An 18638-nucleotide genomic window follows, 5' to 3' on the forward strand; every position below is an offset into this window, starting at 1 on the left:
AACTAAACACCCGATTGGCTCCTCTGAAGTAAAGCGTGCTTCTATTGGCTGAGATATGCGTCAAAGCTGCTCTTGTCGCTTCCTGTGTGTTGCCAGCTGAGATCTGTGGAGAGAGGTGAAAAGATACAGTGCTGATAGCTGCAGAGGATGCTACAAGGGTTTTGTGCAAATTTGTGATCCCAATGGAAGAGACAAAAGAAAACTTAACGTTTAAAGGTGTTGCAGAGAGACTGACGCTCGGCATAACTCGAATACTCGGTTTGTATCATACTTTTGCTTAAATTAGCTACTAACCTTCGGGTTAGCTAGCAAACACACTGATGTCTTACTGAATTATGATATTATTATTACTGTATGAATGTGTCCCTTTTGTGCCAGAGAACATGCCTGGTGTGGTCGATGTGCGTTTTGTAGAGAGGGAGCCTGCAGAGAAGAGGAGCCTGCTTTCATGGGAGCAGGTGAAAAATGGACACCTTAAAGACATCACGTTTTTGGTGTAGTCATTCGTTATTATCATAAGAACCTGCTGTATTTCTTCCCCAGAAAAACACTTGTATTTTGCCAGAGGACCTGCGAGATTTCTATCTGACCATTGATGGATTTACACTCACCTGGAGCATTAAATTAGACAGTAGGTGACCTCATTAGTTTTAGGTGCTGTCTTTAATAATACCACTCTTACAAAAGTCTTATTTTCAGGCTATTATTTAGATTACATGATAAAAAAAAAATAATAGTAATAGCATTTTTTCACCAAAGACTTGTGTTAAAGTTTTTTTTTAGCTCTGTGACACAGTAACTCTGTGTGTGTGTGTGTGTGTGTGTGTGTGTGTGTGTGTGTGTGTTTCAGATGAGTGTGTTCCCCTTGGATGCATGATGATTAACAGTGTAGCCAGGCTGTGCCCACTCCTTCAACCAGTATCATTATTCTCTCTACCCAACGCACCCTCATTGGCTGACCTGGACTGGGAGGAGAGCAACACAGACAGCGGTAAACCTCACCTGTCAGATCCTCGTGTGGGCTTAACTCAACAATTACAGCATGTCAAGTTTGATTAAGTCTGTTTGTGTGCTCAGTTGTGCAGAAAGCAGGCTAATGAATGAAATGTTGATTGGAAAGTAAATATTTATTCAAGACTCATTAATGCTATCTGCCAGGGCCGGGGCACGCTCCCGCTGCACCCCATTTTGATTCACGGAGCCGCATCTTCGAGCTGGATTCCTGTGGCGGGAATGGAAAAGTGTGTCTAGTCTACAAAAACTGCACTCCAGGTGTTCTGTTTGTATTAACAAATTGCAGCTTTTATGACTTCTCTGAACAATGATGAAAAAATGGAGACATTAATACTGCATCATCATTATGTTGTTGGTCTTTGTGTTTTCCAGGTGTGGTAGCCCAGCAGAGTGAAATTTGGTTCCTTGATCGCTCACTGTGTTGGCATTTCCTCACATCAACCTTCACCTCCTACTACCGACTGATGATCACCCACCTGGGTCTGCCTGAATGGCAGTATGCCTTCACTCCATATGGTCCTAGCCCCCAGGCCAAGGTGTCTAATCACTCTCTCCTTGCTCATGTGTTGGGGTCTAAATGACATCTAAAAAAACTAGGCTTGGGTGGTGTCACAGTACTACAGTAAACCAGGGTATTAAGAAATCCTGAGGATGTTTTGTATGTAGTGCCCATCATGCACCATCAGGCATCAGTGTACTGGTTGAACAGGCAGCTGAGCTGATAAACAAGACAACAAGAAAGACACTGTTGGGAAAACAGCATATTTTCACATCTAACTTGGCGAATTAAGGGTTTATTTCGAACAAACCAGAGGTGTTTATTGTTGGAAAAATGGACTAACTGACTAACTAGATGGTTTTATTTAGTTTCTTTCAGTTTGAATTAAGTGTGTCAGAAGTTTTTAGGATGATTTAAAAAAGGCAATTAAGCTAACTTTAGTCTAAATTTGGTGAAAGCGAGACACCTGAATGCAAAAGGCGTACTGTCGGAAAAGGAGAATAGGTGTAATACTATATTTATATTATTGATATTTTGTAATTTTATATTGTTAATTAATGAGACTGAAAAAGCTAAGAGAGCTATACCGTCATGTACTATGTGCCCTAGTGAAATGTCAAGAAGCTTTGACGCTATGAAAAAAATGTATGCTGCCCAAACCTTTTAGCTAATATTCTATTCTGTCTTTGTATTTGCCCAACCACGTTTAGTTAAAATTTATTCAGACTCTGTAATATTATTTACCACACTTTAAGTCATTGCAGGTGTATAAAAACATTTCATTTATTCTATTCCCTTTACAGTATACTACAATGTTGGCTGATTTAACACTTTAACAACATGACACAACACTCAAGTCTTAAGACTCTTACACAAAACATACAAGTGTTTTACTTCAACATATGAAAACGGAAATTTGCAGACTAGTCCTTTAAGTCCCTTACATCTATGCATCACATGCCAAATGTTCCTAAGAATTTTGCATTGCAGTACATAGTACTTGTTCATTTCTGTTATTTTTTAGTCTAAATAACTCTTATCAGCATTGTAAACTGTCTTTCTCTGGTTTCATCTGCAGCAGTGGGCATCGCTGTACCAGCCACTGACTTTCAGCAGTGAGCTCAGCTTGGCTGATCCTGCTGGAGATTCCCACCTCAACAAACTGGATCCTACAAAGGCCTTCAAAGGCAAAGCCAAGGTACCCGTCCCCAAGAAGAAGCAGTCGACACAGTGCAGCTCAGGGAGCACTGCAAAGAGCCAAGGCAGCACAGGGAAACACAGTGGGGGAAAGCGGTGAAAAATCCTTCCCTTCCAAGAAAAACATTTTAACAAACTTTACTGTCCAACAAGGCTCAGAGGAACAGCCTGTGGTTCCATCATTGGCTGGATTGTTTTGTGTGGTTAAGCATGTTGTCCCAAACTAAGTTTGGAATGCTGCATGTCTAAATAGATACATAACCAGCGTTTTCCTCGGCTCAACACAAGTGGCACTGGCCGGTGGAGGCAACATGGTGTATAAAAAGGTGTTTCTAACCTTGCTTATGTGTTTGAGGTTTCACGCAATAAGAGAAATATTTTCCACAACACAAACATGATAATCCTGATTCATTTTGTTTACCTTTCAATGCTATTAGTGATGAAGAAATGAGGCACCAAGGCTTATAGGTTCACTGTTTGAAGCCTCATTTGTGACACCTAGTGGTAAAAATAATTCAAAACAGACAATTAAAACTGATGACGTGCAGTTGGCACATGACAAATAGTCCTGACATGGCACAAACTGTACCACTGCTGTAACCAGTAAGGACTCAAAAATACTCAATAAGGACACAGTTCATATCTGCAGTCATTATAATAAGGCTTTGTGTAAATAGTTCAAATTTGAATGTATCTTACAACATTAATAATACATATAATATGTACAACTTTAAAAGAGGTAGGAAAATAGGTAAATAACACATCTCAATGTTTAAAGTGTAATACTGTAAAATTGAAGGAATCAGATCAAATTAAAATAATAGGGCGTAGATTTCAGTTTGGAAGTTAAAGTGCTGGACTTTTGTTTACAATTTAAAACTCAGAATTATAAAAAAAAAAAACATTATTCTACATGAAGAAATTGATCACAATTTACAGAAAAGTTGTGAATACTAAGCATACTCGAGCATCTCTGGTATGTATACTCTAAATACCCGAGAGACGCCTAAGAGCTTCAGTATCAAGCTTTACATCACCTTAGAGTGCATGCAAATCTTAACCATGACATGTCACATTTTCAAATACTGCAATAAACCATCAAGCTAGTAATCAAGTTACTAACTGACGACTGCATCACTGCAGTGCCTCACTGAGGCTGTGCTCTTCTGTAAATCTCACAAAAATAAAAAATGTGTTCAGGGTGAATAATTTCTGCCTAATGACATCTGCTCTTATGACTCCATATCCATGAAGTCATGTGAGGAGGTTATATTCCAGCATTTTAGAGATAAAGTGTGCTAGCTTTATTCATTTAGGGCTCCTGATGCCAAACTCATACCACTGTACAGACTTAATAGGTATCTATAATTAAGTTGTTGGTTTAAGCACTTTGGAGCTCTTACAAAGTTAATCAAGACACATTTACACTTTTTAGCTTGAGGCTGCTGTGCACTGGACTGTTGGAGAGATGAATATGTGTATTATCTTTAGTTGAGCTACTGCTCTTTCAAGCTGTGAGGAGCCAACTCCTACTGTTCCTATTTTATTTTCCTTAGGATACGTGCTTATTTAAGTGCAATGTATGAGGGCTGTTTACTTTCCTTTACATAAAACCAAGTTTCAAAGCTCATGTAAGTGGACTCCTGTTGATTGTTAAAATGAATGGTATTTATGGTATCCTCCAAGGTTATATCAGCTGCTATTACCTCAATAATATAAACATGAAATATAAGCCCTGTGGTGTGTTTTTTTTTCATCTTTCATGCATAAAAATGGCTTCATTTTCAACCTTTTCTCCTTCATGTAGTTACTATAATATATTGGAGCAATAGGTCCTATATGAAAACATCATATAATGTAATGCTGTGTGTAACGATGTTTTGCTGTCACTGACAAGTACAAAAAACTGCAGTTGTGGTTGGTGATGAAGGTAATCACATAAAACAGACCAATCATTTTAAAATTGCTTAGGATATCCAAAACCTTATTTGAGCAAGTCTCTCTTATTGTGAAAGTCCTCCTGTTTGCCATCTAAGCAATTTGTCTATCGTCTATTTTTCCACCCTTCCACATCCTGGAATGTTTCGGCTGCATACAGATATCCATGTAGCATCGCAGCTGGTGTACTATAGTATACCAGAGTACTATACGTACTCGGGTTCTCAGACGCATACATTAGCACAGATGTTTTCCTGTTTTTCCAGAGGGGCAGTCTCCTCCTCAAACTCCCTCACCAGCCGATCACCCTGTTCAGAGATGGGAGGGTGGTGCATTTCCACCAAGGCCTTGTAGAGCCCTGCACCCAGTACTCCTCCAATGAGGGGGGCAACTATAGGCACCCACCACCACCCATTACCAGCCCTGCAAAGACAAAGACAAGGCAACTGTGAATTGATAGAAAATCACATGGGTAGATTTAAAAAAAAACATTTATTTTTGTTTTCAATAAATATTTAAATAGGTTTAAGCTTTTTAAATTGTGAAATAAGTATTTCACTGCTGGAAAGATTCTTCGCATTTTACTGTTTGATCTCAGTTTTTTCAGCCTCTGTACTGTCTAAAACATGTTTCTAAGGACATTTTTTGGCAAGAACTTGGGTATACAGTAACAGAATGCTGGTTTATATTTGATTAGGACAGCCCAGTTTTAAGGTTTGACTGAATTAGGTCTGCATTTGCGAGAGAAAGGCGGGCAGCTTGCTCTCTCGATCCACATCTCTACTCTTTGTGTCCATGGTGGCTGTCATTTGAAAATTAGGAAGTATAATCTGTAGTTTTAGCAACAGCCCTAGAGCCAGAGAAAATCTGCCTGGTGATACAAATGAGCAGGGAGATCTGGTCACTGGTAAGATGAAGATAAGTTTACAACGATCACTTACACATACTATCCACATTGCTATGATACACAGCCGGCTTAAAAAAATCTGCAAAATATCCTTTTCAAAATAACTAGTAATACCATCTCAATTTGTGTGGACAAGCTGCATGGGTCTTTTAATGATTGACAGAGATGTTTTACTCTCGACTACCCCTAGTTAGAGTGACATTCAGCAACAACAAATCCTCCTTTAAAAGCCAAAACATCCTACCTGAACACATCAGTCCCCCAGCCTGCTATGGCAGTGAAGATCCTGGGTGCAATGTCTCTGGTGGGGTTGATAGCATATCCGCTGTTGCTGCCCAGAGAAATGCCAATGAGCAGCACCAGGAGACCCACTACAATGGGCTCGCTTCCAGGCGCGGCCGGTTTGTTTTTCTGGTCAGACAGAGCCATTAAGCACAGCAGCAGCATAGCTGTGCCAAACACCTGGCAGACACACAAAACAAACATCACATAGTCAGCTGTGTGTAAAACAACTCAGCAAAGCAAAGTGGTCAGTACAAAATATGTCAGAGGATTGTGATTTGCAGCTGTAATCCGGTTTCATAGTTACCTGATCAATGAATCCAGCCATCAAGGAGAGGTACGGTGCAGGATAGGTGGCAAAAATACCAGCTGTGGCTTTTACTCCTGTTACAGTCAGATTTCCTCCACAGTAGTCAAATATGGCATCTGTGTATGGAGACAGTATTGAGAAGACATATACTATTAAATGTGGCAGAAGTACAGAAAAGACATGGCAGGAAGCACATGTGTACGATTCTATAAAAATACAGCTGTTCAGTGCAGAGTGCCCTCACCATGGTAGACAGCATAAATTGTCCCAGCAGCCAGAAATGACCCCAATAGCTGCGCAAAAACATACAGAGGCAGCATCTTCCACCCAAGGCGGCCAAATGCGCACATTGTGAATGACACAGCTGCATTCATATGAGCCCCTGTTAGGATAATAAAGTGAGAGAATCGTGTTAGATAACAGTGATTTGTTATGACTTATTTTCAATAGCTGGATTTACAAGGGTCAGCTCTCACACGTACCTGAGACCTTCCCTCCGACATGGACTCCCATAGCAACACCCAGTCCAAAACCCAGGTTGATGCTGAGGTATTGTCCGAAGGCTCCCTGTCCTGTCACTACCTGGGCAACAGATCCCAGGCCAAACGCCTAGACACAGAGAGAGGCAATCACAAAAGTTAAAAAAAAAAAAAAAAAAAGCTAAATACATGGAAAAAACATCAGTGTAATTTAGAGAGAGCCGGTGCCGGATCTAGCATTTTCGGCATTTTTCAGCTACCCCTGCCCCCGACCCCCTCCCCAGAAAAAGGTATTACTTTCTTTTATATGTATTGTATTTATTACAAACAAGAACAAGAGCTGATGAAAAACAAACACACAAAAAACAACATTACAACACATAACTTTTTTTGTATTGTGCTCCGGAAGCTATTGCCTATTCATACTCTCTTACTCTAAAGGGTCAAACATACTTTCCACATTGTAAGTCTGTGTACAGCTGCCATAACCTAGACAAATACTCCATTCTTTTACTAGTACAACTGAAGGTCAGCTTCAGCTGCCAGCATTTAACATGAGAGCTGTGAGGAGAGCTTACCATCCTCCTTCTGTCAACATCTGGTGAAAGTCAGAAGATGCTGAATGTCTGAATATCCTAATTAAAACTAACTTAATTGAGATGCGGTGGCTGCAGGTGGCTTTAGCGCAGTGTTTTGGACTGGACTGGAGTGTAGAGCAACCCATTTGAGCTGGCTGTGCTTGCTGTACTTATCCACACGTCATGAGAAAGAAGAGTTGAACTGAACTGAGCTTAACGCTCATTTACCTTCTACATCTGTGAAAGAGACTGTGGTCCCAGTGAAAAAAAACGCTGACACAGAAAAACATTCATTCAGAAGACAGGAAACGTGTGGTTCCTCTTACAAAAATCCTGTGTATTTAGGTGAAGAGTGACTTCTGTTTATTTAGCGAGCAAGGCCCAGCACTACATAATGCCTGTGTGTGTGCAGCATGTGTTCACTGTGTGTGTATGTATTTCTTCCAGGGTTCTACATAAATGGTTTATTATAACAGCTGACACATAACATGTGACTTCTGCAACCCTCTCCATGTGGCCTTCTGCCTGACCATTCCTCTTGTAACCCTAGATTTCCTGGCTCACCCACCTGAACCCACCAATCCCCACACGACCCCGGCCATGTGACAGCAATGTGCTTGTGTGTGTGAGTTCATTTAACAGAGAGGACATATTATCAGGGTCAAGAGCGTGACATTAATAATTAATAGCACATGGTTGTCACAGATAAGCATGCAGTGATGTTCAAAGCAGAGGAGAGTTCATGTGTGGCAAGTGAAATTGTCACCAGAGTAAAGAATATGAGAGGCTTTTTCTTGCAGTTTAAAATCACTCATTATTACATCATGCTTCTCTTACCATCATGACATATGTGCAAAGGCATTCAGCAAGTCCCACCCGAACAATTTCATTCCTCAGCCAAACTTTGGGTCGAGTGACGTTGACTCTGTTCCGCTGAGAGACCCCCAGTTCTACTGACTGCACCAAGTCCTTCATTTTTTCTTCTCTTTCCTCTCTTTTGTTTTGGGGAGTATTTTCTGGTTGAGAAAAAAAAATAGAGATCAAATTCAGATTTCCTTGAAAAATCTTTATGGCGCCTCCTCCCCTGTTGCACAGTAGTCCACAAACAACACTCTCTATTTTCCTCCACCCTCTCTAAGGTCTCTTCAGTGTTGCTCTCTTTGTGTGGCTCCCTCTCTCTGTCACACACACGCATCGGGATTTGGCCACATTTTATAGCCTTAACCCAACCCCCTCCTCTGATATGTAATGCACAGAGGCAGACCCCTCCCCCGAGAGCTTTGCATTATCTGAGGATACCAATAGCCCATGGCAGGCATGTCCAAAGTCCGGCACAGGGGCCAACCATGCCCTGTGTACTGATTTTAAACAGCCGACATCTTATTGTTCAAAATATATTATATGTGACCCACCACGCAATATTGTTTTTTTGAAGCAAGACCACGTTACATTTTTCCCTTTCACCTCAAGATGGCAGGATTGTCACACAGTCTGCAGATGTGCACCAAGCAAGGAAATTATCAAATTATCTTTTAAACTACATATATTATAGGCTATTATCAAAATGATAGTTTTCTTGGCTCCAAGTAGGAACTGCACAGGTGGAACAACTGTGTTTTCATAAACAGCATGTACAACAAGTAGACACATGGTCACCTAATAGCAGACATATCCTTTTAGGTATCAGACATGTCATCAGCAAAGGATAATAAAAGGATAAAATAATAATTGAATATTTTTTTTACTAAAAGATAAAACAATGTGTTTATTCATTTGTACATTTTTTTTAAATAACCCACATGATGCAAGAAGCAGCTGGGCCCCAGGTATTACTTACATTATCTAATCTGTCCCCCAATCAAAAACGTTTGGGCACCCCTTACCTAAGGAAAATGTTAAAGATTAACCTGCTGTGCCACACAGAAATATCAAATGCCCCCTGTAATTGACAATTAAAAATTGGTTAAAAGTAATACTTGACTGTTTCTCCCTGTCAATGCACATCTGTCATGCTAATGGATCAAAATTTAAGGTCAATTTGTAAAACAGATTCTAAAATCTATCATGGTCTTCTGTTCTCAGAAGACCATGATAGACCTGTTCTGACCCAGTTTGCTACATGAGGATGTTTCAGTCTAAATGCATTACCAGTGAATGTATATCTGCATGTTGTGCAGGGTTTAAAATAACAATAACTTCCTCAGAAAGAGTATTATTCTGTATATTACATGGATTAATCTGTTAATTTAAAAATGATGCAGTTAGTGTGTCTATTCATTTTTCTTTGACAGCAATTCATATAGGTCATTTTTACTGTGTTAACTGCACAGTTACTGTATTATATACTTTCACATTAAATTACCAGAGAACAGAGGTCAGTGGGGTAATCAATCAAAGCAGCAGAAAGTATTGATTAAAAGCAGAGCTTGAGTGACCACAGTCACACCTGAGTGGACTAATAGACAGTGGAAATTTCCAAAAGTTCAACACATATATGGACTATTGGTCAGCGGAAATTTCCAAAAGCTTACAATTATGTCCACACATGCTTATTTAATCTGAACTATTGCTTTTTCATTTAATAATGTGTTCACAACAATTGATTTTGCAGACTGCCGACTTTGGAAAAAATGCTTGTCATTATTACTTGATACAGGAGGAATGTTCAAATAGTGCAACTATAACATAGCAAAACTGCCAAGTGACACTAAAAACCAATGAAATGCCAAGAAGCATTATTTGGTCGTCAAATCTATTGCATCTGTGGTCTTCCAGGGTTAACCCCGTGGTCAGTGACCCAGTGTTAGAATGAGCAATGGGCCACATTGTGGTGTTTTAATAAAGACATAAATTGGGAATCTCTGAAAAACAATACATTCATAAATGTTGTTTAAAGTTTGACACCACTAATTAAAAATGTTCACATTGGAAATGCAGTGACTGAAAATGCCAAACAAAAGAGGAATGACAGAAAACAACTAAACAAACTCTAACTTTGAGGTGTTTTATTTCTGAATGGATAGAGTATTTAGATTGTTCACGAAAGTCAAAGTAGAAATGCAGTATTTTACTTCAACCCAAGCATCACAGTTCCAGCCTGGTGCGACCATCCTTATAACATGAGCTCAGCATTTTGTTTTGCTCTGCGAATCATTCTGTACTTGCTGCTGCCATGAACACTTTCCAGAAATTAAAATCCAGTAGGGCCAACTGGCTACACTGGTGATGAAGAAGATCAGGGTCTCCCACAAATTAATTTATTTGTGGCAGGTCGCCACTCGGGCAGAGACATCACAACAGAACATCAGGCGCAATGACAGTAAACTCATTAACTTTCACAAAAACCAGTCCCAACGTGTGGGTGTTTTGCTTTACCACTTTTCCAACAAAATTAGGTTATAGGCAACTTTGCCATTGCAAGTAGACCAGAGCTGTGTACACAGCAGTGACAGACAAGTTTGTGTGTGTGTGTGTTGGGGGGGGGTTTGGGGCGGGGGGGGTCTGGTGTGTCATGTTCGATGTCACGTAGAGAGCAGCATAGATGAAGGCTAGTGAAAACTTTGTGGTGGTTACAGTACACACTACTTTGGAAAAATGTTTGAGTGTTGCTTAAGTGGACACAGACAATAATTAGTGGCGGCCTGTCATTGCATCCTGCCAATTAAGGGTCTTGTCGCATTTGCCCAAGTGTCCTGTTCTTAGCGATACAGATTGGAGGCGGAGTCATTAAATAACAGTGACTTCTGCAGTGTAAATTGACACAGGAGTGGATACCGATTGTTATCTTTCCCACTACATTAAAAAGCCAGATGTTAGCAGGTGATTGCAGGTGTTTTTGTGCGGTGGAAACAGGGCTTTTGTATCTCTGTGTATGTGTGCCTTCATTCACATGAGTGGCAAAATACGACTTTAATGGAGTGATTTTTGCAAACACTTCTACAGCATTTTTGGCACCTTTTTCTTGTTTTGCTATGTTTCTTGCTGGGGCAGATTTGGCACCTCCTCCTTGCAGGCAGTTCAGGAGGAGAAGCTGGGCTGGTTACTGCAGAGTTAGAGGGTGCTTTTTGTCTGACATCCAAGACTATGCTGGCAGCATCTGGTGTGCGGGGGAGAACCTGGCGTCGTCTTATAAGAGGTGTCACCAGTTCTCTGCCGAGCTCCTCCAGGAACAGCCTTCTCTTGAAGGTCTTCCCCTTTTTCCATGTTGGGTCGATCTCAGTCCACAGTACAAAGGAGTTGTAGGCAGACACATCAACCAAGTTGTAAAAGATCACGAGGGGCCAGCGGCTTGTCACCCTTTTACAACTGTACAAGCTGGTAGACTAAAACAAACGGAAAGAAACAATAAATTATTCAAAATTTGATATTCATGCTCCAACAGAAAAATGCAATGCATTGTGGGGGGCTGTGGCTCAGGGAGCGCAGCGGTTGACAGTTTGATCCCCGGATGCTCCAGTCAACTTGATAAAGTATCCTTGGGCAAATACTGCAGCCCACATTGCTCCCAATGGCTGTGCCATCGGTGTGAGATTGTGTATGAGTGATTAAAAAACAGAGTAGCATGTGGCACCTTGTGCAGTAGCCTTTGCCACCAGTTTATGATGTGTGTAACCCTTTGTACAAAGAGGTCGCGCTATAGGGCCGCTACAAAGTTCTTTGTGCCTCATTTGCATTTTTGCACAGAACCAAACATCGGCTGCATCATTTAGCTCCAGTGTGATTATACATTGGATTGCAGTTTGGCGAATGAAAAGAGGCATGAGGGCATGACGTGTAACACAACAACGTCTGCCTCTAGTGTGCTATATAAGTGTCTGCAGCCCTTTTTAAACAATAACAATGTTATTAACATGTCAATAATATAATTTACCAGTCCTGTTAAATGGCGGCTGATTATCATTACTATTATTATCATTACACCAGGCAGATCTGAAAATCTTTCTTTTTTTTGCTTCCAAAACATGATTTCATTTCATAATGTTCATGAAATATGCAGATGGTTGCTCTGAGCACAACAAATATCAGATGAAGTGAGTCCTGCTGTTATTATCCAGTTTTAACTTTAATATTTTGTTTGGTAGGTCCACCTTTTGCAGCTATTACAGAAGCACATCTCTAGCATAGTGTCAATATATTTACTGAGAACTTAAGAACACTAATGTTATCCTAAGCCTTTTGCAACTCAAGCCCAAGGCTTTCCTTTGAAGGTACAATAGATCTGTCAAGTTCATTTTTCAACTCACCCCAAATTTGCTCAATGGGGTCGAGGTCCGGACTATGAGGGGGCCGATCCATCATTTTCATTTTTCCAGCAGATTCCTTCTGTCGCTGGTAGTTAAGTTAGAAGAATGTTTAGGATCACTGTCCTCTTGGAAAAGAAATCCAGGCCCAATAAGACGACTCCCAGATGACACTCCATGCCTAACTAGACCATTGTGGTATACTTTCTTATCCATGATGCTGTCAATTTTCACCAAGTCACCTGTTCCTGAGGCTGAAATGACACCCTACACCATAATACTACCCCCTCAGTGTTTAACTGTTAGCAAGAGACACTCATTTTTATATCTGTCCCGTATTGATTGGGAATTGGTGGTGTCATGGTGGTCTAAAGTGTACTTGACAGTGTTGGACTGCATCTCAGGTCCTAAACTATGCCAAGGTAACTCCAGCCAGCATCAAAAAGGGCCTTTATTCAAACCCATTGATCACTTATAAGCTCCTTCTTCACCTTAGCCATGTTCCAAGAAAAGCAACATGTGCTTCAAGACTACTTCTAGAGGCTTTGAATTCATACCAGTTGGTGGTGTGGCCTCAGTGCCACAACCCAGATGATACCAATCACTTCATGAGCAGGATAGGCCTTGTGCATTCAACAGAATCACACAGCTGTGTCATATGACTCTTACATCCCCATCAATTTTAACACAGTAACACCTCACAATGATTACACAAGTAATGTGGCTTCTTCTGTGAAGGAACATGATTGTGTGACACTGACAGAATGTTGTTGTATCGGCTAATGTTGAAAAGTAAATGTCACAATCAACCAACATGCTGATTTTTGCCTATATATATATATACACATATATATATATATATATATATATATATATATATACACACACACACACACACATACATACATTACAAACAATAAACAATATTACAAATATGTGTGCGTGTGTGCGTATATAAAAATCATTTTGCCTATATGTATATATAGGCTTATAATATTGGCAAATATCAGCATGTTGGATGATTCTAAAATTTCATTTAAAGCCAATATGTGCAGATACTGATGACATGCTTTTATTATTTTTGCATCCCTAACTTAAGTTACAATACATGTAGAGTGGTGAAGTAATGAGTGAAGTAATAAGTCCGTTAGCCTTGTAGATTATGGGTTTCTTGAATGGGTTTTCGTTAAAATGAATTAAATAAGGTCTGTGGTTAACACAGGCTAATGATATTTAGACGTTTTGTTCTGCAACATAAAATATGTCCGCTTAAACACGATTTTTGAACTTTTAAGGTTTTACTCGTCTTAGAGAAAGCGGTTGCTAACAAGTGGCTAAATGGGACTACAGTGTTTGTCGGGACGTTAAACGTCGTCACACCGGACACAGAAACTCATTAAACCCACCACAACTTTACAGAGTCACACTCGAACTTGTAGATTTATCTCTTTATAATATTTTTCCGTCGTGTTTTAACGTGTTTTTACAGTGTTTGTCGTTGTGACGTTTAAGTCGTGCGACCGTGATGTAGTTCGTGTAAAGCCTAACAACAGCTTTTTGCTTCTGACGATGTCATTTACGCTTTAAAATTCAAAAAAGTGGTATTCATCTGTGAAGATTATCACGTTTAACAAAACGTGTAAATATCATAAACTTGTGTTCGTCACAGAGCTTATTTTTGGCGATAACCGCAAATCCCATTCAAAAATGCCATAAGGTTTTTGACGAGGGTACCAGTGCGATGTTTACTTCCTGGTTGGCCTACAAAAATACGTCATCCCTTCGCCACTCTAGTGCATGAAAACAGTACAATACCTTGTCCAAAGTGTCCACTCCTCCTTTGTTCTTGTTGTAGTCCAGGATGATTTCGGGTTTTTTGTCCTCCCTGCTGCTTATAATTGCATTTTTGTGATGAGTGCTCATCAGTAGCACATTCCTTGTCTTTCTGGGAAAGTAGGACACACCAGTATGAGTCTTAGTGAAGGCAAACTTGGATGTGAATCGTGCCCTGCCTCTTGCTGTTAGGAGTGCCTTGGGCAACTCAGATTTGGTCTTCCTTACAGTCCCAACCATGGTTTGTCTTCTTTTGAGCAACTCCTCTCCAAGGGAATAGGACGTAAAGAAGTTGTCACATGTGATGGTTCGACCCCGGAGACCTTCTGTCATCTCAAGCACCACACGCTTGCCCTGATTTGTCTCCGGTTGTCCCTCTGTAGGTGTGCCAGTGTATACTTGCATGTTGAGCGCATAGCTGGTCCTTGCACAACATGCTGCCCAGATTTTGATGCCATATTTCTCAGGTTTACGTGGCGTGAACTGTTTGAAGGCACAGCTACCTCTGAAGGGGACCAGGCGCTCACCCACAGTCACATCAGCGCCCACGTTGTACATGAGCTGCAGGCGACCCACCCACTGGTCCCACACGTCTCTGATAGCTGCAAGTTTGTCTCGTGGACGGTGTTGTGCTCTCGTTTCCCGATCATCAAATCTAATGATACTTGTGATGGCACGAAACGTCTTGTGCGGCATAGTTGCACGAAAAATTGCCCGGCCAAACTCGGCATCCCATAAACTCCGACTGGCTTCCTTATTTGATTTGAACACACCCGCGAGGATCAACAGACCGAGGTACGCCTGCAGGTCTACGTGGTCCATGTCATGCCACTTGTCACCGTACACACGTCGCCCCTCTTTGTTTGTCATGCTCAGCACTGTCGTTTCAATAGACTCGGTCAGGAACAGCTGAAAAGCAGACTTTATACCATCCACGCGAGACACTGCATACTTGGTTGGACCGGGGGTGCCTATGTCTCTCTTCGTATGCATCATGCCGCGTTGGTCGCTGGGAGGATTGGGAAACCACAGCACGTTTCCGTCCTTTGACTGGAAATCATCCTCCACAGCAACAAGGTCCTCTTCCTCGTCTGTTGATCCGTCCTCTTCATCACTATAAAGGCGATACTCGTGTTCAGAGATGTCCTCCTCCTCCTCAGACACATCTTCTTCGCTGGTGCTCTCTTCTACGGGTTTCTGATAGTCTTCTACGGGTTGCTCCTGGTCTCTCTCCTCTAAGACCCCCTTTGCAGGATTCAGGGTCAATTCAGACGCTCCTAAAGCAGAATAAGACCTCTTCATTGTCGTGAACACACTGCGAGCTGTGTCCCACAGCAGCAAAATGGCTGTAGAAACAAGGGGGGGGGGGGCTGCCAACTTTATTGAACAAAGCTAAAGGTACAGAAACAGGCAACATACAATGCGCATATCATCAAAAAAGACAGGCTAAAAACAGAATTAGATTGAACAATAAGGACACAGAGACACAGAGCACTTTTCAGGTCATTCAGAAGACAAATGAGCAAATAGTTGGTTATAATTAGGTATTGTGGCTACACCTCTTTTTATTTATATATTCCAGAGACTGCATCAGACTGGAAATCTATCCAAAAAAGCTTTTAAACAGGGGAATGATTTGGCAAATTTAGATTTTTGTAGGCTATATAAAATCCCCGAGTTAAATCTACAGAATTCAACATCATAGCTGAATATTGACAAGATAAAAACACACACACGCACACACACAAATCAGTTATTAATTAATTATTATTACTGACAAAGTGAACGCGTAAAAACATTGGGTCTGCGTTCACTCCGACAAAACGTAGCATAAAGTGATTATTTAAACAGACGCGGTACTATACTCGCTGCTGATTGGGTAACACCTGACACACCCACCAAACAAGAGAAAACGTACATCAAAGCCCATTGCACACTTATAATACATCCATGGTTCCTGGAAACCGCAGCAAAACACTGCATACCATTTGGAGATTGAAACCCCGGGCTTTTTAGGATTTTTCCCCTTTAGTTTTCGCTTTTCAATAAAGTTTTATTGAAAGGTACAAATATACTTATATATTTTCGACACTTAAAATAAAAACCTACTTAAAAGCTTCATATCAGTCTAAGTGTACAGTATATGTAGAGTTTTCTGACAGATTTGCGCTCATCTGTGCCATGAATAATACAGCACAGGTTACAAACAGCATAGTCCATCTGAAAGAAGCAAGTAAACACACAGCACTTTGATTCCTATGCAGTATTCTCTGTGCAATATGATGGTAATTGTACTGTGTATGTATGTTTGAATTTGCTTGTGTGTGTGTGTATGGGTATGCATGGGTGATATATTTTAACACTATTTATTACATGTAATTTATTTAGTTATTTTATTTTATCTTAATTTGAGCCTCGCTCAGGAAGTGCAACTGAATTTCGTTATACTCATCTGTAACAGTGACAATAAATTTATTCTACCCTGTATGAGGAATATGACCTCGAGGTTAGAGGAGTAAGTTTATGTTGAAAACATCAGTTTTTAGTTGGAGTATTGCAGTTAGTGTGTTTTTATCTCAGGTTTAATCTGTGCAACTTGCAGAATATCTTTATGCCACATACTACATGTTATTCATTTGCAGAATGGAGTTAGGACGAGAGAGGCACTAGAGATGGAGAAGATAGCGAATTGTCGTGAACCAAAACACACTAAAGAATCACACTGGCAGTTTGTTTAAAACTTTGTTCAAAGCACCACTATGAAGAACAGAAACAATCTGGCAGTGTGGAAGAGACCGTTTTTAAGCTGAGTTGATGAGTGTGAAGGAGCAGCAGGTGTACATGCAAACCTCCAGCACCAGCCTCTGAAGGCATGCAGAAAACAGCAAAAAAAATCCAGGAAAAATATGAGAAAAAAAAACAAAAACACACAAAATCCATTCCATTTTTGTGAGCATAATATCTCAGAAACTCCTTGAGGGAATTTATTCAAATTTGGCATAGACATCCACTTGGACGCTCCGATTAACTGTTCAGATTTTGGTTGTCAAAGGTCAATACGACCTCACAAAACATGTTTAATGTTTAATTTAACTCATACATTCATGCATTAAATATGACAATATTTCACACAAGTGACTAATAAGATACAATTTTGTAGTAGTGGCAGTTTACATCCAAAAGGTCAAAGGTCAGCTTCACTGTGACATCATAATGATCTGTGAAAACAATTTTCTGGCCATTGCTTAACGTCAAAACTCAATAACAGAAGGGGACAGATACTGAATTGGTGACAGGAGTCTTTGTGGTCAATCTCAAAACTGTGGTGATTGTAAAGATCATTTTTATTGTCGGATTGAAAATGTGTGTGAGGCATTCATGTTTTAGAAGACATTTAACTTCTTTGCAGCAACATCCATATTTGAAGCATGTCAACTGTCGTGGCTACATATGAATCTGGACAGACATGGATGGAAACCATAACTGGGACTTGACTGGTTTGCGAAGGCATACAATCACAAATTGTAACTCTAGTTTCTAAATACAACATATTAAAAGTGGTGATGATTTTTGACTTTATTTGCTTGTGTTGTTTTCTTCAGTTGCAGTGTGTAGCGATCACATAGCCACTATGGAACATATATTAATCCATGAAAATGAGTTTGCCTGCTTTCATTGAAACCAGCTACAAAAAATGTCTTTTAGATTGAGAACATTTTCTTCTTTTGTTTGCATCACATCCATTGACCTCTGAGACAAATTGACAGCAGTATCTTGTCATGCTATGTCCACCTCTATCTTGCTTGTGCTGCAAAATACCAATGATCGCATGAAGCAGCGATGTAGCTGGTTACAACAGACCACCTGACACTTTGATCATGGGCGTGGTCAGAGGTTCAACAGACTTCAACCTTCATCCCTCAGAAGTCAGTGCAACAGTGCTTTTCCTTTGTGCAAGAACTGCTGTAGTATGGAGTTGCTTTTTAACTTGTGTTCTCTGAAAGTTCACCCTGGTATGATTACTCAGATATAGTCACCATGGTAACTCTGAAGCATTAAAAAATAATCTAAATAAACGCGGGAACAAACACAAAATGTGGAGATGCATTCTAGATGTTTTTATTATTCTTGCAATGGTTGCAAGAATAATACAAGGGAAAATAACCGTGTCCAAATTTGATATAAATGCAAGTCTACCTGAGGTTCATTAGACATGTAATACAGGCCTATTTACTGCAGTAAACACAACTTTTATTTTTTACTGTAGCGATGCACAATTAGAAATGATACAATTATCAGATAGCAAAAGACTATACAACATGTTTTGATATGTGATCAGCTAAGGCATTCAACAAAGTATT

At 40.3% G+C, this 18638-nt stretch overlaps 2 protein-coding genes across 3 annotated transcripts; one reads left to right on the top strand and one right to left on the bottom strand.

Moving 5' to 3' along the window:
• The first annotated feature begins 73 nt into the window (after positions 1-73).
• tpgs2 (tubulin polyglutamylase complex subunit 2) lies at positions 74-3103 on the top strand. 2 transcript variants are annotated; one of them, XM_042501877.2, is made up of 7 exons: positions 74-258; positions 379-458; positions 544-631; positions 851-991; positions 1159-1272; positions 1387-1550; positions 2595-3103. In XM_042501877.2, the coding sequence occupies exons 1-7, from the start codon at positions 183-185 to the stop codon at positions 2808-2810; spliced, it is 879 nt and encodes a 292-aa protein (XP_042357811.2). In that variant the 5' UTR covers positions 74-182; the 3' UTR covers positions 2811-3103. The 2 variants fall into 2 exon arrangements, with proteins under 2 accessions (XP_042357811.2, XP_042357803.2); XM_042501869.2 differs by having other exon boundaries at positions 76-258; positions 2592-3103.
• Positions 2272-11296, bottom strand: aqp7 (aquaporin 7). The gene is made up of 7 exons (XM_042501856.2): positions 11159-11296; positions 8042-8220; positions 6630-6756; positions 6392-6529; positions 6145-6263; positions 5800-6017; positions 2272-5071 (listed from the first exon to the last, which is right to left on the bottom strand). Exons 2-7 carry the CDS (start codon positions 8177-8179, stop codon positions 4873-4875), a joined length of 939 nt encoding a protein of 312 aa, XP_042357790.2. The 5' UTR covers positions 8180-8220; positions 11159-11296; the 3' UTR covers positions 2272-4872.
• Positions 11297-18638: the final 7342 nt, after the last annotated feature.

The sequence above is a fragment of the Plectropomus leopardus genome, chromosome 2 (assembly GCF_026936395.1).
Source record: "Plectropomus leopardus strain MGB_pleo_1.0 chromosome 2, ASM2693639v1, whole genome shotgun sequence".
NCBI classification, from domain to species: Eukaryota; Metazoa; Chordata; class Actinopteri; order Perciformes; family Serranidae; genus Plectropomus; species Plectropomus leopardus.

What these genes read in the sequence shown, in the direction of transcription:
- tpgs2 (XM_042501869.2), top strand. Translation starts at nt 183, where the DNA reads ATGGAAGAGACAAAAGAAAACTTAACGTTTAAAGGTGTTGCAGAGAGA. An exon ending in GCCTGCTTTCATGGGAGCAG is followed by an intron (nt 459 to 543) that starts GTGAAAAATGGA and finishes TTTCTTCCCCAG; the next exon opens with AAAAACACTTGTATTTTGCC. An exon ending in GGAGAGCAACACAGACAGCG is followed by an intron (nt 992 to 1,158) that starts GTAAACCTCACC and finishes GCTATCTGCCAG; the next exon opens with GGCCGGGGCACGCTCCCGCT.
- aqp7 (XM_042501856.2), bottom strand. Translation starts at nt 8,179, where the DNA reads ATGAAGGACTTGGTGCAGTCAGTAGAACTGGGGGTCTCTCAGCGGAAC. An exon ending in AATTTATGCTGTCTACCATG is followed by an intron (nt 6,264 to 6,391) that starts GTGAGGGCACTC and finishes CTCCATACACAG; the next exon opens with ATGCCATATTTGACTACTGT. An exon ending in TGGCTGGATTCATTGATCAG is followed by an intron (nt 6,018 to 6,144) that starts GTAACTATGAAA and finishes TGTGTCTGCCAG; the next exon opens with GTGTTTGGCACAGCTATGCT.